Source organism: Apis laboriosa, unplaced genomic scaffold (assembly GCF_014066325.1).
Source record: "Apis laboriosa isolate Shangri-la unplaced genomic scaffold, ASM1406632v1 scaffold1_cov151, whole genome shotgun sequence".
Lineage (NCBI taxonomy): Eukaryota > Metazoa > Arthropoda > Insecta > Hymenoptera > Apidae > Apis > Apis laboriosa.
In genome coordinates, this window is record NW_025222279.1 from 218661 (window position 1) to 244022 (window position 25362).

At 37.4% G+C, this 25362-nt stretch overlaps 1 protein-coding gene across 9 annotated transcripts in view; it reads left to right on the plus strand.

Annotated features, from left to right (window-relative positions):
* LOC122712383 (RNA binding protein fox-1 homolog 2) overlaps positions 1 to 25127 on the plus strand; it is a 182307-nt gene extending 157180 nt beyond the window's left edge. For 3 of the 9 annotated variants that reach the window (XM_043931995.1, XM_043932002.1, XM_043932004.1), the window contains 6 exons: positions 2214 to 2367; positions 6124 to 6187; positions 7367 to 7393; positions 16029 to 16195; positions 16966 to 17029; positions 17581 to 25127. In XM_043931995.1, coding sequence (XP_043787930.1) covers positions 2214 to 2367; positions 6124 to 6187; positions 7367 to 7393; positions 16029 to 16195; positions 16966 to 17029; positions 17581 to 17625 — 521 coding nt within the window. In that variant the 3' untranslated portion in view covers positions 17626 to 25127. Of the gene's footprint in view, positions 1 to 2213; positions 2368 to 6123; positions 6188 to 7366; positions 7394 to 8840; positions 8862 to 16028; positions 16196 to 16965; positions 17030 to 17580 lie in introns of all 9 variants that reach the window. The other 6 variants (XM_043931997.1, XM_043932003.1, XM_043931996.1 and 3 more) reach the window with 5 other exon arrangements.
* The last annotated feature ends 235 nt before the right edge of the window (positions 25128 to 25362 follow it).

A 25362-nucleotide genomic window follows, 5' to 3' on the forward strand; every position in this document is an offset into this window, starting at 1 on the left:
AAAGGTAGGCAGAAACATCAGTTTTTATTGCTCCACTGTTTGGATCAAAGGGACGAGACAGAGAGAGAGAGAGAGAGTTTGTCTGGCGATCAATCGAGGGCCGGATACGCGGACGATGCAGCCATTTCCGGGCGCCGAAAGAGGCGTCGTCTTCGAAGTGGGAGTTCCATCAGCGGAACGAGCTCGCCGATTTCTTCCTAATTCTCGCTCGAACAATCGACCAAATTTCTCGTCCGTGGTCGTTAAACATTAAAAGCTACCTATGCTCTATATCTTTTAACCAGAGGATCGTCGATTCAAGGGACTTTGTTCCATGATATCCGAGTGATCGGCCGGATTTTATTTCTTCTCATTCTCGAGGATCCTAATTTCTCGACGAGATTCGACGAGTTTCTTTCAATTGTTCTGTCAAAGATTCGAATTCGATTCTTTCTTTCAACGTGTATTCTTTTACCTTGTTTGGGGATTGGAATCTTTTTGGAAATTTTATTTACGATCTCACAAGAAATCTTCGATTTTTTGTTTCTTTTTTCCGAGATCTTCCTTTGCGTAAATCTTGGTATCGTTAAAAATTGTTGAGTCGAGAGAGACTTTCAAGGCTCGTGTGATCTTTTTGAAAATCGTGAAACGATGTAAGAAGATATTTTCTCGATAATGATATTTGGATATACAAATTGCTGCTCCGTGTGTTTGCAGATGTCGTCAGATGCTATAAATAGCTTTGATGGTAGAAGAAATATGGTAACTATCCGTCTCAACGATGGTCAAATACAATTTTGTGAAAATATCCGTCCAAGCATCTCGTTCGAGGATATTATTTATCTAGAAAACAGATTCTTATCTGTTAATCCATTTCTTCGTATTCTTCAATCCCATTATTCTTATTTACATTTTTTTAATTCCATTTCGTCCAAAATATACTTCGTTTATTATTGATTATTGACTTGTTTTGTTTCGCGTGCGTACCTTGAAATATTTCTCTATAAGTTTTCTTGACGAATAAGTTAAGCTCAGATATGCGAACAAAATTATCACGGCACAAGGTAACAAGCTGCAGATTATAATATTTGTGATTAGCATGCACGTAGGTGATTTGTAAAGTTGTTTCATCTTGTTCCACCAATTTTCTACTCTTTCTTCCATTTTTTTTCTTTTTTTTTTCGATTCCGTTAATCGAGATAATTCAAATTTAACTCATCTCGACTCAATTGCTTTCCAATTTCATTTTTCAAGATCGATTTCAAGTACAGTTACTCGTAGCTTTTGATAATCGCGGTCAAATTATCATTCCAATTTCATCAGATGAATTTGATCGATTATAAGTGAACGTTGTTGTTGGTTTCTCACGAATCTTCTCTTCTTTTTCTCGACTGGATCGATGGCCAAATCAATAGTAATACAAACTTCTCGTTGTTTATCGCAGAAAACACGAGGATTCTATGCTTTCATTCTTGTTCCATTGTTATATATCCACTCGCAATCTTCTTTTCAAATCTTTTCAAAACGCGGATAAGAGATTAAAATCAGTGCGATAATTATCGTTGAGGGTGCAAAAGATGCAAAAGTCTTCTCCAACGTGTATTACAACTTTCCAACCCTCTTTCCAAGTCCAAATCGTTGAAAGATCCTTCTTTTCGTGCCCGTTCAACATCCTGAAATTCGTTTCTCAACGTGAAACATTGTCTCAAAATGTAATCCTCGGCAAAAGAGAAAAGAATAGGAGAATATATCGCCTTCCCTATTTCGAAAAATTCATCCTCTTTCGAAAAGAAATTACGAAAGGGGAAAAACTCGTCTCTTCCATTCGAGACTCACCCCTTCCGCGATAAGAAAAAGAAAATAAAAGAAGAAAGAAAAAGAAAAACACGAATAAATATGAGAAAAAAATTCGTCGAATTTCGTCTCGTCCTCTCTTCCCTTCAAAAATTCAAAAATTCCTCCCCACGAAATTTCGCGGCCGAAAAGAATAATTTGGATGGAAGAAGAATATTTCGTCTCGTCGTCGTCGTCGTCGCCCTCATTTCCTTTCTGAAAAACTCGCGAACCCTCCCCCCTCCACCGCGAAATTTCGCGAAATTTAAAAAGGAAAGGAAGGCGAGGAAGGAGAGCAGCGAAGCGGCGATGGCCGGCAAGGAGAACTCACCAGCGGCGTGAGAACACGGTGCGAAAAGGTAGGCGAGCATTAGCATGTGTCTTTGTGCGTGTTGTTGCAGCCGCGGCGCTGAGAGGAGTCGCCATCCAAAGGGGACGAGTGGGCGCTGCGAGGGCGGCTTTCCCGACTAGTGCAGCGGCATTGGCCCTCGCGAGGAACCCGGGGCCACTCGCAGCTGCGGCTGCGGCTACGGCCCTGCATCCCTTCGCACCTGCGTAAGTAGACCTCGATCTGGTGCCTGGTATGCTTGCTACGCACCGTGCTCGATGGAAATTTCTCTTGATATTTTTCTTTTTTCTCTTTCTCTTTCTCTCTTTCTCCCCTCCCCTTTTATACGTCGCAGCGAATCTCTTGATCTTTGATTTTTCCCAATTGCTGGATGTTGCGATCTGTCATGGCGGAATTTCGAGTTTTTCTTTTTTTTTTTTTTTTAATAAAAGGAGAATGTAGACAGAACTCTTTGTGACAGGATTATTTTTATATTTGTGTATTGATATTCTCGTTCTTCGAGTTAAGAGAAATAGTTTGTTTATAAAATTCTGGTTATGAAATATATGAGAGATTCAATTTATTATTTTGGATCTGTGAGATTTAATTTCATTCCTTTGAAATTATTTTGAAACGGATCTTGGGTGGAGAATTGATCGAGTACACGGATCCAAAATGGCGGAAAATAGTTCGTACGTCGTATATCGCCTATTCTACTTTTGTATTGTATTAGATTATAACCCGGATTCGTGAATAATGATCCTTAGCTTTCTATTCTCCTTTCGTGAAAGTTCCATTGTCCCAACTTCTCCTCTCGGTGTACAACCGTGTTAAATAGATGACCTAATACGTTTAGTCCCACGAAATTATTGAATATAGAGGAATCGCGTTAAAGAGCAAGGCAAAGTTCTCGGGACACGAACTCGCGGCTCTGTTGCAAAGTAGGAAAGTTGACTTGGTTACGAAGGAAAGGTTTAATTGGAGCCGGGAAAGTTTGCAAGTTGAAACAGTTGCGTGACAAAGTTTAAGAGATACACGGGTGTAAGCCCGTGAATGAGAGGAGACTATACTTCACCGAGTGTTCACAGAATCAGAAGAAGTCGTTCAAGTGTTTGTCCCAGCACAAAGGATGGGAATAACCGTTCGTAGCCAAGTTCGAGTTGTAACAAATTGTAGCTCTAACTTTTGTGTCGTTTTCTGAAAATGTTGTTCTGGGGAATGTAGTATTATCGTATATCGTCTTGTCACTTCAAAATGTCAATATTCCGTTACGGCAACTCTTTTATTATCTGAAACGAAAAGAAAGAAATGAAAAATCGAATGAAAAAAAAAAATCGATTGAAAATCTTTTTAAAAATTTCTTACTTCAGATTTCACTTCAGTGTTTATCCATCCATAAAAAATATAGAAAAACAACAAACGATTTACAACTTTCTTCCTCTTAAAGCTTCGATAAAATTCTTAACGCAATTTTAAAAATATTTATACGAAACTTAATAAAAACCTATTTCGCAACAGATCTGTACGAGATATTATTGTACGCGAGATGAGATCTCCCTCCCTTCTTGGCTAAAATATTTTTTAACAACGGACTCGCAACGAGAGATCCGATAATATTCAAATCACTGATCCGAATTCCTCTATATGTACATATATATCACGTTCTACCGATTCTTTTCAACCAACGGCCGCGATTCCGCGTGGAAATTCACACTTCGTTCAACAGCTGATTCAGTTTTTTCGTTTCGCCGAGCCGATCGCCGAACCGCGAGAAATTCCGCCAATTTGTCCGCCGCGGATCATCGAGTGTCATCGAGACCAAACACGCTTCCAGCATGCGCGTGCAAGCCTGCTTTTCACACAAATCACCAGCATGAAACGATATAACTTTTCCCTCCAAACCAACCACGAATTTATTCTTCCACAGAGAGGGGAATTCCTTCGAATATTTGGTCTGTCTTCGATCGATTTATCCCCGACAATGATCTTCTTTTTTTAAAAACGTGGCGGGATGATCGGTGGTTAATGGGGGAGGATTCGAAACTTCGAAGGTTCAAAGAGGAAAAGTCGAGTGAGAGGTTATGGGAGAAATATCAAAAATCTGCATGGATCGTTAAAATTGACGTGATGTTGTTTAGCTTGATCGAGATTTTCGAATGCTCGTGGATATGTTCGTGTCGTTTTTTCTTTTTTTTTTTTTTTTCGAGATTCAGTTCTTCAGTTCGATCCTTTCGAGATTAATTTATTTAAGGAATAAGAGAAAGATTGATTGTTAATTATGATATATACATATATATATTTTTTTTGTGAAAGGGATAAGGAGCTATGCTCTTTGAATTCAAGATTAAAGTAAAATATCAAAGATATAGTTGTTATATACTATCACATATGTACAATCATGTAATAAATTATATTGCCATATAAAATATCACAGTTAAAGTATCAAATACACTATAATTGGAATAATATTCGCCATTATTGATCAATAATATCTTCGAAACTCGTTGTCCGAACATTGTCTCGAAAGGATTAAGAATTAAATGATTCTTCAAGTTTTTTTTTCAATAATAATGTCGACGATCACCGAGGAGCCTGAATTGAACGGTCCCTAGATTTTTCAGTTGATATCGCAATTCCCACCACCAGTTTTTCCCTGTCGCTCGCGCATCGATAAATAGCTGTGTACATGTATAGCCGTTAATTAAACAATTCGACACGACGGCGCGCACCAGATGAAAACTGGTGATGGAAAATTGCGGGGACCGCGGATATTTCCGCGTTGCGACCATATTTTCCCGTCGATCAATCGCTACCAGTTTTATTACTCATAAATAAGGGTGGCCATTTGAACGCGTTGAAATCGTTTGTTACATATCGGGTCTTCCTCCGATCCACCGATCATCGCGCGACACGTTTTCACGTGATTTATGAATTTTCGAACGTTCGAACGACGAAACGGCGAGAAGTCGTGATAACCGGCGACGAATAAACTCGACGGGCGGTGAAAATGATGAACGAGGGAACGATTTTATCGCGATTTTTTTTTTTTTCGATCGATCCACTTGCGAAAGAATATTCTCGTTCGATTTAAAGAAAAAAAAAAAAAGGGTGGGAAAGAGAGAAAGAAGATTTGTATTTTCGAAAACTTCGAAACGATGGATCGAACGAGGACGATCTTTATCGCGTGGAGATTTGAAAAGATGGCTCGAAACATGGAGAAATACGAATCTGGAATCTCGATACAATCGATGGAACGAGGAGATGGATACGAATAAATATGTCAGGTATAAAAGATGGCCTCGACGAGAGTGGAGAAGCGCGCGTTTCGGTTTCGAAATTTGATCGAAACGCGATACTTTGATCGGGGAAGTGGGTGGAAATTCATCGAGTCGCGGAAACAGTGGAACTATTTCTCTCCTCCCTCCCCCCTCCTCATGAAACGAAAAAAGTCAAATCGATCCTTTCGACGCTGTTATTCGTCGATCATCGAATTCGAAGCATCGAGTTCGAGGCATATCGAGCGAAGTGTACGTAATCTCTCGAATCTTGTATCTCGCGAAAACGATTCTCACTTTCTATTTCTCGCGAATGTTTTATTTGCAGATGAGAGCGACCAGTTTCTTTTCGGCGGAATGAAGACGAGTGTTCACTAATATTCACTTTTGTGAAAACATAGCTCGGTGTTAAATGCTATGAATGTTATAATTATCGAAATCTTCACGAAAGAGACAATTTAAATTTTCTTGAATTATCGAGTAATCGTTCTAATCGCGAGGAAAATAATTCGACAAAAAAATAAATAAAACGAAAAGCAAAAATGTGCGAATAGAGAAAACGCGTTAAACGTGTCGAAAGAAAAATACGAAAATATTTAGAAAAATACGTAAAATAAGGAGGAAAGGCCGAAAAGATACTGGTTGGCGTAGAGGTGGAATTGGAAAAAGGAAGCCAAAACTAACATTCGTGATTTTTATTTTTTCCAGCGTTTATTACGACCCGTTCCTAGCAGCACACGCGGCGACACAGGATCCCAACTACAGGCTACAGGTGAGACACGAGATTTTCACTGATTTTCCGCCGGAAATTGTCGCCGGTGCTCTGTTTCCGGGGGCTCGAAGCGGCGACGAATGAGTTTTTAATTAAATCGAGCAATGCCCCTCCCCCGCCCGGGATTGAAACATCAGCGCGCTTAATCGATCACCTTTCAGACGTTGCCGGCAGATTATCGGGAATTAATTGATAAACGAACGTACGGTTGAACGTTGTTTGTGCGAATTTTCCTCCACGATCCGAGCCGAGGCGAGGAGAAAATTGAAGAAAATTTCAGGATCGCGAGCGGCGACCTGAAAAATCGAAATTATCGATCATTTTCCACGCTTGGAATATTTTAACGTAGTTAATGTTTGGTTCCATCGAATTTTTGGAATAGTGATTTAACGTGTGACTGCCACGAAATCGATGACCTATATTTAACATGCCGTTGCAAAATGGTCAGTCATTGAAATTTAATAAAGAATTATGATTTTTTTTGTTTGATATAACAATAATTTAAACTATTCGAAGATGCGTTAACATTAATTATATTTTTTGATAAAATTATCCAATTATTATTTCCGTTAATGTTCTATGAGCAAAATTTTATTTCTTTTTTCTTTTTTTTTTTGTTTATAGTATTTTTTAGTTTCCTTGTTATTTTTTTTAAATGTTTTTGCTACGTTTATAAAATTAACAGTCTAGATATTGGTAATATATGATTTTCAAATTAAAAATTATCAAAGACAATGATCCCACTGTAAAAATAGCCTTTGTATTCGGCGAAACGGTTTCAAACAGGAAAACGGTGTTTCCACGTGACACAATGGAAAACCGTCGAACGTTCTTACCCCCTCTAAGAGGGTTCATTGTTGCCTCTAAAAAAGCTGTCGTTCGATCGATTCTCAGCCACTCGAAACATCCATCGTCCATCGCGTCCCGGAAACAGAGCGCACGATAGATATCTTGCAAAAAAGAAAAAAGAGAAAAGAAAAAATAAAAAGAGTTGAAACAAACAGCAACAACGAAAAACAAAACAAAACAAAACTAAACGCAAAAAAAAAAAATAATAATAATAATAACGATAAAAAGAAGGGGAAAAAAGATTTAGAAAAAAGAAAGAGATGTAGAACAAAGAGAAAAGAAGGCACAGAAATATTGACTAAAGTCTGCAACTGTTCCGGACCCGTTTAGCTGGAATGGCCTCAAGCAACAGCTGACGTTAGTTGACACGTTTTGCCAGGCTTGCACACACGTGAAACGCAGAGAGCCCGATAACAATTACGCCATCCCTATCTCGTTTCTACGTTCTTTCATCTGCTGTCATTCTCGTCCGTTCTTTTTTTTTTTTTTTTTTTTTTTCGTCGCTCGCCTGTTCGTCCATTTCTCCTCCTCCTTTTTCTCTCTTTTTCTCTCCCCGTTTCCACCCTCTCTCGTTTCTCTTTCGTGCTTTCCTCCGTATCGTACCGCGAAAAATCCACGGCGATTCCCTCGCTCGGACGAGACAGAGAGAGAAAAGAGGAGAAATTATGAAACAGAGGAGAGAGGAATTGCAAAAGAGCAGACACAGGAAACGGGTAACGACAGATATCGTTTTCGAGCTTTCGAACCCCCTTCTCGACAGTTCGCCCGATTCGCCATCGAGCGAAATGAAAATTAATTTCGAACAGCGCGCCAACTGTCCTCTTGTTTCGTTATAAAAATCCGAGCACGATAATATGTAGATATAGGAAATTCGAAACGAGAGAAGATATTTTTTTTTCTCTCTCTTCTTTTTTCCTTTTTTTTTTTTTTTTTTTTTGGAATTATTCGATACGTTTGATTTGGAAACAGGAAAGGATGGGGTGAGATCGTTGCTCTTTTGCGATTTTGGAAAATATTTTGTATACATACCTCGAAAATTCGATGATACTTCGACACGTTCTGGCCAATTTCGCTTAAAAATTCGATGGTTTTAATAATATTTCGGATACAAACGATCAAAATATGTGGTAAAATTTGACTAATATTTGAAATATCGAGAGATTCGAATTTCGGTCGAACGTGTCATTATCTTCGATCACGAAAACGTGAAATTTATCTCTCTGAAAAAATTCTACTATCCCGTGATCGTTCTGGCAAGAGACGTTTTATCTTTATATAGAAGAGAATAGAAAGAAATGTAAAATGAAAAATTAATATCCGCGTATTTTATACACGAGGGGAGAAATTTTTTTCGAAATATTAAAATATAATTTAAATTTATTAAATTTATTTATTACTTTTTCAAAATCAACCCTGCGAGAAAATGTCTCTTCCGACAATCGCATCTTATCGCGTCGTGCGGCATCTTGTTGCATTTTGTCGCCTGATTTCTCGCGTCCACTCATCTTTCGCCTCTTTCTTTTTTTACATTCGCTCATTTTTCTCACACATTCATTAGAAATAAATCCTGAACACGAAATCGATTTTGCTCCCACCGAAAAAAAAGAAAATTAAACACAAACGAAGATATATTTGTTTCTAGGTTATGTTAAACAAATTAATTATAAGAATATTAAATGATCGACCAACGACACCAACGATTCCAACAATTCCTCGTTTAAACGCGACGTCATATAAAATCGCCCATTTTCCTTCCCCCCCATCTGGCCGGAATTTCTTTTCAGGTTTGCCGTTTGTGTTTCAGGCTAAAGCACCCGCCCTGGAGGTAGGAATTTTAAGGGTCCGCCCTGAGTGAATTTTCTTCGCCCGTTGTTTGTCTATTTTTTTTGTTTCTTTCTTCTTTCCCTTTTTTTTTTATTTGTTATTATTATTTTTGAGTAACATTTGTTCCTTTTTTTATTTTCCTCTCCTGTCTTTTTCTTTTTTTGATGATTTTTCTCATTTGGACCTGGTCGACCAGGAGTGCTCACCGATCGTCGTACCGCCATCTTGTGTATCCGTATCACACTTTTATTTTCTGTTATTCTCTGTTAGAATGCCGAAAACGATTTTCCCCTCTTTTTCTTTTCATTCTTTCCCCTCTTTTCTTTATCTCAGATTAAATTAAATCTATTCTTTACGCTTTTTCCTCTGTTCTGCGCATCTACCCTCGAATGTTTAATATTTTCCTTTTTATCTCTTGTTTTTGAATCAATGTAATGCATGCGATTGGTAGTTTTTGTTTCTAATTTTTTTCTTCTTATTATTATTATCGTTTCTCTCTTTTTTTTCTTTTTCCCCCTTTATTCATTAGATTTTTTAATATTCTATTCTTGGATTTGTTGATACGCTTTCACGTAGACATACGCGATTTATCGTACTATGAAAATATCTAGAGTACATAGGAAGTAATGTGTGTATTATATATAATGTGTTCATCGAAGAAAAAGAAAAATTTCTCGCCGACGACTGCAATTTTCCAGAACAAAAATCTCGAATCGTTGTTAATGAATACTCGACGATATTTTACTTTCGAAATGATGCAGACGCACGCAATGTTTTCCTTTTCATTCTCTTCATTCTTCTCCTTCCACCTACACTATTATATCCATAAGACGCTTCAAAAAAATTTTCCTTCTCAAATTTTAATATAAAATCGAAATTATGATATAAATCTTGAAATTCCAATTCGTAACAACAATATTTGAATTGCATTGCAACATGTTAACTTTGTTGCCATTAATTTTAAAATTGTCAAGAAAATTCGAAAAGATCTCTCCCTGTTTCTGCATCCCCCTTCCCCCACTAACACGAAGATCCAACGCTGCAATGGCTGCTGCAATCGGTGAGCACTCCGCAGAGCCGGCGAGTATCTTAGAAAGAGTTGTTTAGCTAGTTTAGAATTGCTACCAAGTTCAACCCAACCGCCCCACATCACACCCCTATGGCAGACAGATTCATCCTCCCTCGAAATTAGTTTCTCCACCGGCGACTTAATCGAGAACATGTTAGCCACCTCCGCCTCGAGTTTGCCTCTCGAGGGGGTGGTTCTCGAGCTTTTGACGAAAACCGGCGCGGATGTAGCGATTGTTGAAATTCCGGATGCTCGATGACATCTCGAGTGTCTAGTCGAATAAACTCTCATCCTCGTGGATTCGATTCTCGAAACGTTCGAGCCGTTCAATCCTCGAGAAATTCCATATTTGTATAATTAAAATTTCGTTACTTCTGCAAGTTTTTTCTCTTTTTTTTTTTTTTTGAAATTTATTGGAAGTTATATAGGTCGGTTTCGTTGATAATTGTTTCGAGCATATCGATGACCACAGAGGGAAAGTTTTTCATGTTAGAAACATTCCACCCACTTAGTTCACCTCTCACGTGTATATACGTACACACACATACGTAGAATCTATAAAGTTTCGAGAGAATTATCAGATTCTTTTTAGTAATTTCAATTTTTGTTTTGTGTAGTGAACGTGTTCTTTTTTTTTATTTACGTGTACATAGGAGGCATGCCTCTTTTCTTTATGAATAGATACGCGGTTATTGGAGAATTTTTAGTGTACGTAGAATGTTATTGGATCTTTGAAAATTAATAAGGAAAGAAATTTCAAGTATTCGGATATTTTAATTTTTTATCTTTACTTTTTAAAATTAATATTTTTATCATTGTCGTAATTACGACGTGCACGTATTTTTAAATCCTAAGTTATACTTATTCGAGTTATATTTATTTACGAAACGTATATATGTAAACGTTAAAGGAAACGAGCAATATTATTGAAATTATTATGTTTCTCGTCTTCTCGAAGGAGAATTCTGTATATATACACACACACAATATATATATTTCCTTTATATCTTTGTTTCCTTTGGAAACATTCCTCGATCGAACACCGACACCTACAGATAGTAGGAGGATTGAACTTAACCAATTTCGATTAAATTCTAAAAAACGTACGCGAGTTAAAAAAACAAACACGATTAACGTCACCACTCTGGATCAAACAAATTTTCATTTAAACTTGAACCAAGTTCTCTTCTTAACTTGTTAAACGCACATACACAAAAAAAAGAAAAATAAAATAAAATTTGAAGAAACGCACAAGATAAAAAAGCAAGGAGCACGATCGACGATGATAGGTTAGAAAAATCGTTGTAAATTCTCCAAAGTCACGCGGCCGCAGAATTTCCGGTTGCTCCAACGATTTCGACTCCCTATTTCCGGCGGGGGACCAGAAACTCGCCTTGGGCACGGATCTGGCCGCAGGGAATCCTGGTTGTCGGCCAGGATTTACGAGCTCCACGGGAAGAGAGGCAGTGGTCCGCGTGGAAGCCTCGTTCTTCTCTCCATAAATCAACGTCGCGTCATTTCGCGCGTCCGACAACTTCATTCCGGGTATTTTGCTGGGCTTCCGTCTTCTGCGCCCTTCGTTAAGCGCGATAATTATTATTAGGAGAGGGAGGGGAGGGGAGGGAAGGGATGTTGGGAACTTAAAAGTCTGTTTCGAGAATGAGGGATTTAGGTGGATCATTGAACGAGTCGTATCGACGACAGATTTAAATTGATGTTAAATTGGCTGCGTGGGCTATGTTTGTGTGTACTTTTTTTAACGAAAGAGTAATTTCTTGTTTAAAAGTTTACGTTTCGTCAAATGTATTTCGTCACAAATATTTTTTAATCATATATTGTTGTTATGACGATGTTAATAATAATATTTTATTCGTGATGTGTTAAGTTAATATTTCGAAATGGCAGAGAAATCTAAAGTTTTTTAGCACTTTTCGTTGATCATCCTTTTTTTAGAATAATTTAGAGGATTTCTAAATTTTATACAAAATTTGCATGAGCTTTATAATTTTGATTTCGATTAAGAATAGTAGTATATATAATGAATAGTGCGCAAATAATTTTTGTTTGTAGACAGAATTAAAAAAAGAAAGCAAAAATAATATATCCAATCTCTCTTTCCAATGATACAGTATATTTATTCTCATACCTTACTATCTCAATAAAGGCACAGACTATTTTTCCAATTATTACATAACGATCTGTAAATACAAATTTTTCCCTCGAGAGCCAATAATAATCATTAGCAGCAGAACCACGAAAGTGCTCGTGAAATCGCTACTCGAAATTCCGCGTCGTCGCACAAATTCTTCCAACCAATTACAACGGCCATCGGCTTCCAATTTCCAAGTCGGTTTGTACGTAAAGTAAGCAGCGATCTCTGGGTGGCTGTGGAAAGGGATCGAAGGGGGACGAAGGGGAGCAATTATCAAGGCGCGTTCCTCGTGGCTAGCGGTGAAACATTGCACATCGGAGAAAAGGGGAGATCGTTAACGTAACATCTGACCCGTGAACCGACGTAAACCGTGAGATCTCTGTTTCGTAATTTCGAAAGGGGAAAAGGAGGGAGAAAAAAAAAAAAAAAAAAAGGATCGGCGGAAAAGTGCGCAACGGACGCACTTGATCTCCACCCCCTCGAAAATAACCGAGAGCCTGCGGGATATGCACTTTATAACCGCGTGGAAATTAAGTATCAACTTGCGGCATCAACATCGAGAAAAATTTTAAAAAGCATCTCGTTAAACATATTTTTGATTCGATGGAAAAAAGTTCGAAGCTTTATTAAAGTTAATAAGCGCCATGTTTAATTCGTTCTCGGGTTCTGTAAATATTGAAACTTTGTACTTCGTTTAACTTTCTGGAGTGTCTATAATTTTAACCGAGTGAAGTGGATGAATCTTACATTGGTCGGACATTGGAGAGAGATGATTCTTGATTGATATTGATCAGATACATCCTGAATTCTACCAGACAAAGTGATCGGGAATTTCTTTTAAAAGATTGTAGATTTTTTTTGTACGTTTACAATTTCATTTAAGGATTTCTTTTTTAATATTTCAAAATATGACTAATAAAATAATTGAAATAAATTAGTTTCAAATCTGACTTAATCAACAGAAGGAGCTTCTATTTCAATTATTCGAGATCCTTACAAAATTGTTTGCCAATAAAAAAAAAGTATAACCAAAAAAATAAGATTGTAAAAATGCAATATTCCAAAGATCACAATTCCAAAAAAAAAAAAAAGAAGCAAACAAATAACATCAGAGAACCACTTTCAAAGAACTAACCAGTATGATACTCGTGGCGAAACCACCCACGGGCGGAACACGCTGCTACACCCCAATAACGATATCAAACAAACCTCCGGGCTCCATAAAGCAACCTAACGAGGCTCGTTCCACGTCAGACCCGCCATTTTCCAATCTCTGCTCGGGCATGTGGGAAGGCGGTCGAGTAATAAGTTGCAGGATTTCAAGGAACGTTAAATAATTTCGACGGCTAAACACAGGTGGAGAACCAGGCTGGACCGACGAGTGTCACTTGACCCATATACCGCGAAATATCTCGGCCGAAAATCAAGCAACGTAGAACGTGTCTCGTATTTGAAAATCAACCGTGTGACCCAGAAACTTTTTCCTTCCTATTTTATTTTTCTATTTTTTTTTTTTTTTTTTTACGTCGGCCATGGATATAGCTCTTTTCCGTTGTCGCGCTTATCACAAGATTCAGAAGTTTTTGGCACTATCGAAACCGTGTTTTCTCATTTTCTAATTCATCTAATTAAAGAATATTGAAAATTATATTGATATAACGAAAGATTAAGGAGAGTTTGTTTGATGCGATGGAGCGATTTTGATGAAATGATTTTATTTATATATATATATTTTTTTCAAATCTATTCATTGATTAATCGAGAGTTTGTAATTTTGTTTGATAATTTTTGATTTCGTTTTTAATTTTAAAGAAATTTCGCAATGATTGGTTGGAAGTATTCGTGTTTGCGAATTTTACTAAAGAATGTCTAAAAATTCTCTTGAAAAATTTCAGAATATCTCGTACAAAAGCGATTAAATGAGATTATTTTTTTTTTTTTTTAAATACTAAAATGCTTAGTACCAAGCACAATAATTGTGCAAAAGTTTATGATTTATGAGAAGTTTGCCGAATACACGCATCGCGAAAGAAAACAACTCGGTTGGTAGTCATTAATCATCGCGACATGAAAAACTTTCCCTCATTTCGGAAGTAAACGTTCCATCGTTGAAGGTGCACTCTCAACTTTTCCTTTATGCGACAAGAGCTCTTTGTGCGTCGATCTTGAAAGCGTCGATTATTCGCAAAAGATTATAAATTTCTTCTGATTGGAACGAGATTCTGGAAAATTTTCATCCAAAAAGAAAAAAAGAAAAATCACGCTTCTGAGAAGATTCGATTCGTTTCAGATCCCTGAAACTCATGTACAGTTAATTAAAAGATTTCTAATCTGCCAACCTTCACGTTTCATTAGCGAGAGAACCAGGCGAATCGTCCAGCTTCCAGTCAATGCTAACGATTCCATTTCAGGAATAGTGGGAGTTTTCTTTGATGGATAATATGATTTCGGAATTAGAAAGAAGTTTAATAAAATGGGGCAGAACTAAGGGGCGGGATTTAATTTCAGTTGCATTTAAGCGCTCTTCGAAAGATGGAATAAGATCGGTTTCATTCCGTCGAATGGATAATCAAGAGGAATGGATATATACTTCAATGTATACGATGCAAAGAAGTATTCGATCTATCCATTCCTTTTAATAACGATTAATTAAAAGATTCCTACTTATTTTTTTTTTTTTTTTTTACTGAAAAAATGTGAAATATGGGTTGGAAATTTTATACATTTTTACGTATAAAAAGAAAATGTTTAATCTAATTTATACCACGTCTTGAAAAAATATCGACGATCCGGTGATACAAAATAATAAAATAAGGTAAAAACGTTTTGAAATGTCGCGATAGAGAGATATTTTTAGAAGAGATACACTTGCACTTTAGATGCATGCACGTAGATTTCGCGTTTCCACGGTAATAAATGGCATACTTGGTGGATATGTCTTAATCTCGACGTGAACATCGATACTTGGAAGCCATGTTCGGAACAGTGATTATCTCCTTACCAAAAAACAAGTTTTTCTTTCCATTTTACGCAAAATTTTGCGTAATCGTGTTGCTATTCATTCGCATTATAAAATTTACTCGAAAACCCTTTAGCTAATGTTTAATATTATGACATTATCGTGACATTATTATATTGCAGAAATCGATTTCGACGAGTAAAAAAAAAAAAAAAAAAAATACATACGATCATTCTCGCATCATTCTCTGTACATAAGTCACGCCTCCTTGAGCTTTTGATCGACAGAAAGCAGTAGCTTCGAGAACCACATTTAGCTGAGTGCTCGAAACTTTTTACTATCTGCACCGTGGTGTATGGATGAAACAGTTCTCGTTGTTCAAACAACGCTCCAAATAAAAGTTCCCGACTGTGTAAACAAGGGTAGAGAAAAAATATATCGCAGATGAAACGATGAACGACAACCCGGCTGTCTCATCCATACGTTTTATAAACGCATCCGTAAAAATCCTTGCACGCGATGAGCCCTTGGAATTTCCTATGATTCAAAGAATTGAAAGTATCCTCTCATTCCCCCAACCTTTGTTTGTACAAGGAAAACCTAAAGTTTCCATTTCATTGTTCAAAGATTGTAAAAAAATGGATAGACAATTTTTATCCTCTTCCTCCCAGGAAGATAAAAAATTCTCTTCTCTATCTTTATAAGATAATACACAAGTATTGCGATCAAAATACTTATCTATTCGCAAAGTAACGAATCGAAATTCCTTGTTCCCCCGAAAACTGTAATCCTAACCTCTACGATCGAACGCTGGGGCGAACGCCCTCCCCCGTGAGACGTAACGAATACCGGCGAAGCGTGCAAGGATGTTCACGTATAGCGAGAAAAAGGACGCGTTAGTACCGTTTCTCCGCTAGGAAATTCCTGTCTGGTCTCTGTCTTGGAGCTTGCTTGAGCCTTGCATGGCGGGTCATGGTTCCTGTTTCAGGCCGCGGCAGCAGCAGCTGCAGCGTCACCATTGCTGAAGACGCCCCTCTCGACGGCGCAGCAGGCCACCTACGCAGCTGCAGCGACCTACACGGCAGTGGCTGCGCGCGCATACAGCGCAGCTGCAGCTGCGGCACAACCGGTCGCAGGATATGCCGCAGTCGCGGGGTAAGCACACCACACTACTCCCTTCGCATACCTTCTTTGCCGTTATCCCTCGGGCTCTTTCCCGTCTTTCAATTCTCCTTTCTTGCCCTTACGGTCTTCCTCACGCTACGAATCTACCTAGTTCTTTTCTCCTCTTTCCTTTCAAAGCGCAATTTTTAAAAGCGCAACGATCGATGGAGATAGGTTAGATTCCGAACGGGATTGACGATACATACGGGATATAAAATATTTGAAGATCGTATCGATATTTGGGATTGTATATAACGTTGAAATTTCACCTCGTTTCTCGTTCTTTCTATTTTTATTTTTATCTTGGGATATAAATAAAATTTTTCTATTGCAAAGCATAAATATTTTTCTATTGCAAAAGAATCCGTAATTACGTAATTGGACCGTAAGGGATAGAAGAACAATTAATGAATGCGCAAATGTCGTATGATCATATTCTTTGAATCCAACTTCAGACAGTCTGAAAAAGAAGTGTATGAGGAGTCCGTTTCTTCCGGTCGGACCCGTCGTCGTGGCCGAGCTCTTAGGAGTCGCAGACACCTCGAAAGTTATCGTCCCGATGATGACACTCCTGTCAAAAAACCTGATAGTTCCACTGAAAATCCTTAGACAAATCCTAAGTTTGTATATATATATATATATATCCTTTTATTTGTTTAATTTTTACACCTATCAACAAATGTTTGCATTATTCATAAACGTGAACACATTGAATGAATGATAAGGCGGATGTTTAACACGCTTCCGCATTAATGTTACAGTTATGGGCGTGAATACGCTGATCCCTATCTTGGACATGGTATTGGACCAGTAGCCGGATATGGGGTAAATGCAATTTTAATTTCTCAAAGTACAAACAATTGTACATACTTTACATTCCTTCAACTTTTGAATTATCCGAATTGATAACTTACAATAATCGATTACAAATGCTTTAGTCTTCAAAATCTAAACTTAACGATCGACAATTTACAAGAACTTCGGTACCAAAGTTTCGCCGCAACTCCCCTTAAACGATACGAAGTAGAAATTAATTCAATTGTTCCTTTCAAATAGCTTTATAAATCAAAGTTGTAAACAATTGTCGAGATACCGAAGTTCAGTTTTCAAGAAATTCTTCAGTCCACGAGACGTTGCGTCAGACGCCTATGCTTCGATTCCATCCACGAAACAAGCATCAAAGACGTTTCATGCACGAATGCCTTAATCTTACTTTGCCCATTGCACGAGACTGTATATATATATATACTTGAAGCGATACTTGGTCGCATACGTGCATCTCTCCAACACGATGCTTCGTGGATAATATTGCGCCTCAAATTAATAAATCAGATTTGTCTAATCTCGACTAATTGAGCAATGAATTTTTTTCACAGGCGACCGTGTACAGGGGCGGTTACAACAGGTTCACGCCATATTAAAGATGGTCAAATATCGAAGCGCGAGCCTTCCAAGTACACCGTCGTTGTACTCAGCTGAATGTGACCAGAACAAACAGAAATCGACACAATCATCATCGTCATCCGCCATCGATCACGATCACCCCACGAAGCGATGCCTGGATCCTCCGCGCATGCTGACGCCAGCCTTCTTCGTAGCACCGATACGTCGACTTTGCCTCCCATCCATCCGGAAAAGAAGCAAAATTTTCCCTAAAAGAAACATCCGGCCACTGTGGACGAAGTTCCAACGAAGTCCAAATTACCGAGTCGACTCATCACGAACAACTATCATTCGCAGAAGCAAAGAAATTGGAAGAAGGAAATGGATATATAGGTCGCGCACGGTTTCAGGATCTTCGAGAGGAAGAGAAAATTGGCGAATTATTGCGGATGAGAGTAATCGAGTAGATAGACGATTGATAGAGAAAAAGGTTAAAAAGATAACGAAAAACGATAATAGAATGGTTTGAATTTAGATGTAAAGTTCTAGTTACTCCTCGATTAGGGTTGCGAAACGGTCGACCAGACGACAAAGGTCCATTCGCCGAAGCGTCGTCGAACTTTCGAACCCTGATCGATAATCGGCGTAGAGAAGAGAGGGATGGTAGAGACGGGGGAAATTGGTAAACTGAATTAGCAGACAAAGAGGAACCGGTTAAATTGAGTTTCGCTCGAAACATGCTAAACATTGGAACAGGTTCGAATCGATCGTTTTAAAAAAAAAAAAAAAAAGGAGGGGAGGGGGAAACGGTAAACGATAATGCTGGATCAGAGTTGTAAGAGTTTATAGTACGAGAAATTCTTTCGAAACATTCTTGATAATTGTTTAGTCGAAATTCACGTGAGGGAACCGTGTGTAAAGGCATCGCGTCGTTAAATTTATCCATTCGTATATACGAGTTCAGACCCGGCAGCCATTTCGATTTATACGAAGTTGAACGACGACGAGAGGAGGGAACGTGTCGAATATTGCCGGTGTACGTGTATATATATTTGTGTATATACATATATATATATATATATATATATATAAATATAAGTAAATAGATATAGATAATTGATCTCTCTAGAAATCAATTGTAATTATGCAATTCGTTGCTCGTGCACGTTTCTATAATCGTTGGGGGAGACTTTTAAAACGCGTTTCCGGGCAAGGATTTTTATCACGAAATGAAAATGGGGGTAATTTTTAATCGCATTACACGTTACTCATCATTATTGTACGATAATTTCACGCGAAATCCGAAAGTGGAAGAAGGGAAATGTTGAACACGCATATACACACAAGGAATTTTGTACATAATTCATAATTGATTTCGTGGTTGGGGAAGCGGAATACACGCGACACAACGATCACAACACAGAGAGAATTTTGAATCAAAGAAGCAAGAGCGATCGATCGTTGCTTCTCTCATATTTTTCTTTTCTTTGTTCCGTTTTTTTCTTTTTCTTTTTTTTTCCTTTTCCTTTGTCTTTGCATATATAGAGGAATCATTTTTTTTTTTTTTTTTTTTTTTTTAATCAAGTATCGGAATCGAGCGAAGGATTCTCGCGGGATCTTTTCTAATTACGAAAAATCGGGAAACACACCGATTGTCGGACGCGACGATAAGACGAAGAAGAAAGGAGGAATTTCGCGCTAATGGCTGCCGGAAAGGAACTCTTCGCTTCGTGTCGGCGAGGTGAACGCGACTTCCGGTGACAAACGCCAGTCGACACTGCTCGGTGATCAGCGAGGATACGCGAGACCCTTCTTAGGTAGCTAGCCGAGGGAAAAATTAAGGAGGAGAGAGAGAGAGAGAGAGAGAGAGAGAAACGACGAGAGCGACGAAGCAGTTAGTTACGCGTGACCGGTAGGGTTTCTATGCCAAATATAATGTGTGTGTGTCTATGTTGCGCTTGTGGGCGCGCGTGTGTGTGCGTAGATTCGCGGCTATAGAGACGTAGAATAGTTAATATTCGATGGAAGGGAGAGAGAACCCTTTGGACGAACTCTGAGAAAGCAAGATTCTGGGAAACAGGATCTAGTCAAATCAGTCTCTACCGGTTCCTAATCGAGATTACGTCAATGTAACGCAGCTTTTTTTTTTTTTTTTCTGAATACTCAAGGCTTCGTCGATGCTCCGATGGGAAAGATGGAACGTGGCAGCAATTTTTTTTTTTTTTTTTTTTTTTTTTTTTTAGATGTGGATATTCTTTTGTTCTGTCTTTTTTATTATTATTATTATTATTACTACTATTATCTTTTTTTAAGGAATGGTCAGTTTTTCGAGGATAACGGAGCTTGTCGATCGAGGTTTCTACGCTCTCTTATTTTCTAGCTACTTTTTTGGTGGAGGAATTGGAATAGAAGTTAATTTTTTCTTTGTAAGTTATCTAGTTATATAATTATAAATATCGATTTCGAATAATTTTCTACGTGTTTCGTCATTATAATCTGGAATTATCATTCTACTCGCGAAATTCTTTTATGGAACATCGATTGATAGAGAGGGAGCGATTCCAATTCCTCAAAGTGTCGTCTGCACGCGATATATTCGTATTCTCGTGCGATAAATATGTGCGATAAGATGTTCGATCAAATTCGTGCAAAAAAAAAAAAAAAAAATTGTAACGAAGCTCGAAACGAGTGATCGAGAACGTTGAAATTAATAGACTGATCCTTTGAAACAATCTTTAGAAGAGCCTCCCGCAGGATACTCTGAACTTGTGATATTTCAAATATTGTTTGTCACCTAATAATTAACACCTATCCACCGAAGATATATATTTTACTCTCGTATAAACTCACTTACACATGTACATTATATTTTCATTATATTTGTGTTCAAGTTCCTCGAGTTTCCACCGCGTTCTCGATCACGTGGATCTGATCTAATATATAATTCGCTGTCTAATCCGCTTCTCGATCGATCGAAAAGAAATTAGCTATATTTGTTTTGTTCTTTTTTTTCTTTGAACATAATCATGGAAACAAATGGGAGAAAGTGGAAGAAATAGTAACGAGAGAAAAAGTGAGAGAGAGAGAAAGAGAGGGAGAGAGGGAGAGAGAGAAAGAGAGAGACTCACACACAAACACAGACACACATAAACTCAAAATACTCTAAGGCAGAGTATTTTGTAAAAAAAAAAAAAAGGAAAAAAAAATGAAACGCGAAAGGGAAATGGTACGCACATTGAGCCGAGTGAGTGATAATCCCTGTTAAAACAAAAAAAAGTTCTAGTTAAGTGGAGATTTATCGTAATAAATATATACATAAATAAATATATATATATATATAAATATAAATAAATATATATAGGTAAGTCGTGTTGCGTGACTCAACGTGGAGTGCAAGTGAAGAGGAATGCGAGTGGCCACGAGTGAATGAACTTGAGAGTGAAAGGAAGAAATGGAAAGAAACGCAGGTGAGAAAAGGAAACGAGACATAAAACGCGAGAAACAAACGAGTTAAAAAGTGAAAGACACACGCGATGGTTATACGAAAAGGGAAAAAAAAAAAAAAAAATAGAATACAACACAAAGAATCGTGTGAAATAGCCAAATATGACAAATATGTTCTTTTCTTTTTTCTCTCTTTTTTTTTTTTTTTTTATTCTATTTCTTCTAATCTTCTTTTATTTTTTATTATTTTTTTTTTCTACGTAGATAGCGCGACAGGAATTAGTTACTGTCGCTGGATTACGTTTTAAAAATCTAAATCTATCGTTAGCATAGGTCACTAGGCTAGGGAAAAAAAAGAGGCAAACCGGCCGTAGAATTAGTTTTCTATGGTTCACCAACCGGAACCATAATGGCCGCTATGCGACAAAATCGTATATTCTGATTTTTCAATTTTGCGTGTGCGAGCGCCAGTACATGTAAATAATAACATTATTAACTATATATACGATTAGGGATCGACTTCGTAATCGATTTCGTCGAGCACAAAAAAAGGATTGGAAACGGGATACCGTTCCCGTTTTTTTTTTTTTTTTTTTTAATAACTTAAGGAGCTAAACCGAACAACTCAGAACATACTCATTGATTCTTGTAACGTTACAAATTATAAACGAGCGTAGATTTTAAAGGAGAAGCTATACAAATAATGGGATAATGAAAAACAGTGGGGGGGATAATAGAAGGACGACGAGGAGGGGGAAAAACACAAGATATGCTAGTGATATAGAAATGAAAATATTCGCAAAATAATTCCCCGAGAAGAGCAAGAGAGAAAGAGAGAAAGAGAGAGAGAGAGAGAATGAAAAATAGAGCGAAAGGAAAAGAATTCTCGCGCGAGATACGTTCCTCAAACGTGACGAGAAGAGAATTCCATTTTTCTTTTTTTTCTCTTCGAACCTTGTCTGTTGCGCGACAATCGTTCCTCTTCGAATGAGTACATTTTTCACACACACATACACACACACACACATATTTTCACAAAAGAGAACTCCCTGAGAGAACCTGATATTTATGCGTGCTCGAAAATGATATACGATTCGATAACGTAACGATATTGGAAAGGATACCCTCTGATTAGTGATTCGTTTGCAGAGGAACGTCGCGTTTTAGATTAGGGGGAACCAGGAAGCGAGAAAGCGGATCTATCCCTGTATATTGTACACTGTAATTACAATTTATACTTACTCGTAATCGATTACCTTTATCGGTAGGCTATTACAACTAGTGGCTAGCGTAAGTCAAGCTCAAAAATAGGCGAGACTCATCGTCTCCGCGTCTTATTCTTCGTCACGAGTGCACAACTCCTCTTCCCTCCCCTCCCCCCCCCCATATTTCCTCCTCTTGTTCCGGACTTTTATCGAAGCGTGTTCTCCGATTGCGTACGCAGGCCTATCGTATATATATATATATATATATATATGTGTGTATGTATATATATATTATCGATGGATACGCAATAATCGTCGCCATCGAGATGTTATCTTTCATTTATTTCCCTCTTCATTTTATTCGATTATTCTTTTTTTTTTTTTGTTTGTTTTATGCTCGAGGAAAATTTCGTCGACGATCATGGATAAAAAAAAGAAATACTCTTGCAAATATTCGTAACGCGTACGAGATTGATCGATGAATCGTGTAATTGTATGAGAGATTGATGAATATTCGATCGCAAATTTGATAATTTTAGTTTTAATTAAGTTAATTTATTCGCGACTCGCAAGGTCTGTTTGCGATATTTCTTGATACGTGAACGTATGGATGTTACGTATATAGGGATGTATTGTAACGCGGAGAAGCGAATTCGAAATATTCGTTGATATATTTTAAGAAGAATATATTACGCACGAAAAACATAAATCATAATTTAAATTCGGATACGAGTTTCTTAAGGAAATTCGAAAAATTATAATGATGTAAATAGTTACATTATCGGATCTTTAAAGAAAGCTCGCTTTTATCGCTTCCGTTCATCGAGATCGGATCTTTTGGATCTTGTTTACGTGTCACGAAATATCTTGTATATTTATCCGAAGATAAAGGGGGATATAAGTAGATCCAAGAATAATAAATGAATTCCTGTACAAAAGAAAATAAGAAAATTAGAGGTAGCCAGGAATAGATTAGAAATAGTATCTGTTTTCCAAAGTTTCTCTTAGAAGAATTTAGAATTCGTCTCGAAGATAGAAACACGGATACTAATCTTCTTCATACTTCTTCTAAAGAAATACTAATTTATATACATATATTATATATATATATATATATATTCGTAAAAAAAAAAAAAAAAGAAAGGAAGTGCTTCGCGACTTTAATAGAATCCTCTCTCCTTGCGAATTGTACAAAAAGAATAATCTAATATAATTAAATAATCGCATGAAACACTCACGATTCGATCGTCGATCACTTTCTTACGTGTAACAAAAAAGAAAAGAAAAAAAAATAGAAAAAAAAATTAATAACTAAAATTAATAACTAAAAGCGAAGCGAGTGATGGAACGAAGAAAAATTCCATCTCGTTCGACGAATTCGTCTCCCTTTTTTTTTTCCCGCTTGTTGTCATTGATCATTTATCATGTATTATTATCTTTTTCTTTCTTCAACCGCGTACGTTCTCGAGTGCTACTGCGGACAGTAAACTGGAATCGCATTGTAAAATAAATCCAATACGATCGATACGCACCGATTATACATAAATATAAATAATATTGATTCTACTATTAATTAATTAATTAATTAATTAAAGGCAGTAAAACCGTAAACGGGATTTTTAAAGAAGTGAATCTAGATGACTAACATGACTTACGTAAACGACACATCTTTACGAGCAACATATCCTAGCGTAACTAGGCGGCGTAACGTGGCCCCGTTCCGCTCCTAATCCTCCGCCCGTCGGAATCTCAAAATTCGCGCGCGTGGCGAACGCACATTTTCCTCCGCTCTCTTTTACTACTGGGATAATTCTCTCTCGAAGAGAATTGGACATTCTCTCGGTTCGTCTTAATTAATTTGAACGAGACAATTGGGCGCACTATATATACACATACAATCCACGCGGCAATCAACCGAGGAGGATTTCGAGCGCGACACGCGGCCATCTTCTTTTTTTCGAATTATCGCGAGGCAAATAGAGAGAGAGAGAGAGAGAGAGAGAGAAAGAGTGTGTGAGAGAGAGCGAGAGAGAGAGAGAGAGAGAGAGAGAGAGAGATGGACAAACGAGGAAAAGAAGAGAAAAGGGGAGAAAAATTAACAAATAAGGGATGTTCCATGACATTAGGGCGTTATTAACGATAATAAGTCTATAATTTAGAGAGTGCGTGGGTGATATTATGAAGAGAGCCGTGTGTTGAATGAGCGTGATGATGATTTTGGCCCTCGTCGAATCGGCGCGATTAGAAATAAGTTCTTGGATTCATTGGACATAAGGGGAATTATTATCAGCGATTGATCAGGGGGAAAGAAAAGAGAAAAGTTGGTGGGGGAACGGTGGTGAGAAATTGGCACGCGCGATTCGATGGTCGAAATACAAAAATGGAGGGTGATTAGTAATAACGTTTCGATAAACGAGGAAAAAGAAGGAGCAGAAAATGTGAAGAATGATATAAATATATATAAAAAAAAAAAAAAGAAAATTAATTACGAGATAGAGAACATCGTAAAAAAAAAAAAAAAAGCTAAATGCCACCTGTTTTTCGCTTCTCTCGCAGTGTAAACGGATTCGCAACGGGGGACGAGTGCGAACAGCCATCGGTTTCTGGTTGCGAATCCAACGTCTGAGGAAAAGAATTAAAAATGAAAAAAAAAAAAAAAAGAAATAATATGCTAATGTAGGCGTAAGAGACATTTGCGCCGAGAAAAACGCAGGAAAGTTGAGAATTACATATACTCACACATCCGCGCAAAAACACATTTACACGCGATGGAAATTCGAGAAGTATATCGATGAATCCGCAGGAAAAGAAAGCAAAAAAGTAAAAAAAAAATAAATAAATAAATAAAATAATGAATAAATAAGAATTAAATATAAAAACGTCAGGTTAAAGAACACAAAAAAAAAAAAAAAGAATCGAGAGAACAAGGATACAAGATCAACTCGAAACTTTAGTTGCAAAATACTGATAGGAGTACACGGGGTGTCGTTCGGAACACCTTTATCATTGTCTGATTTGATGATATTTTGTAAGTCTGGACCAGTTGTTAGGTTCTTATTACTCCCATAGCGACTTCTTATGGCGTATTTTCTCTGTATATTGTCAATGTTTATTATTAAATATTTT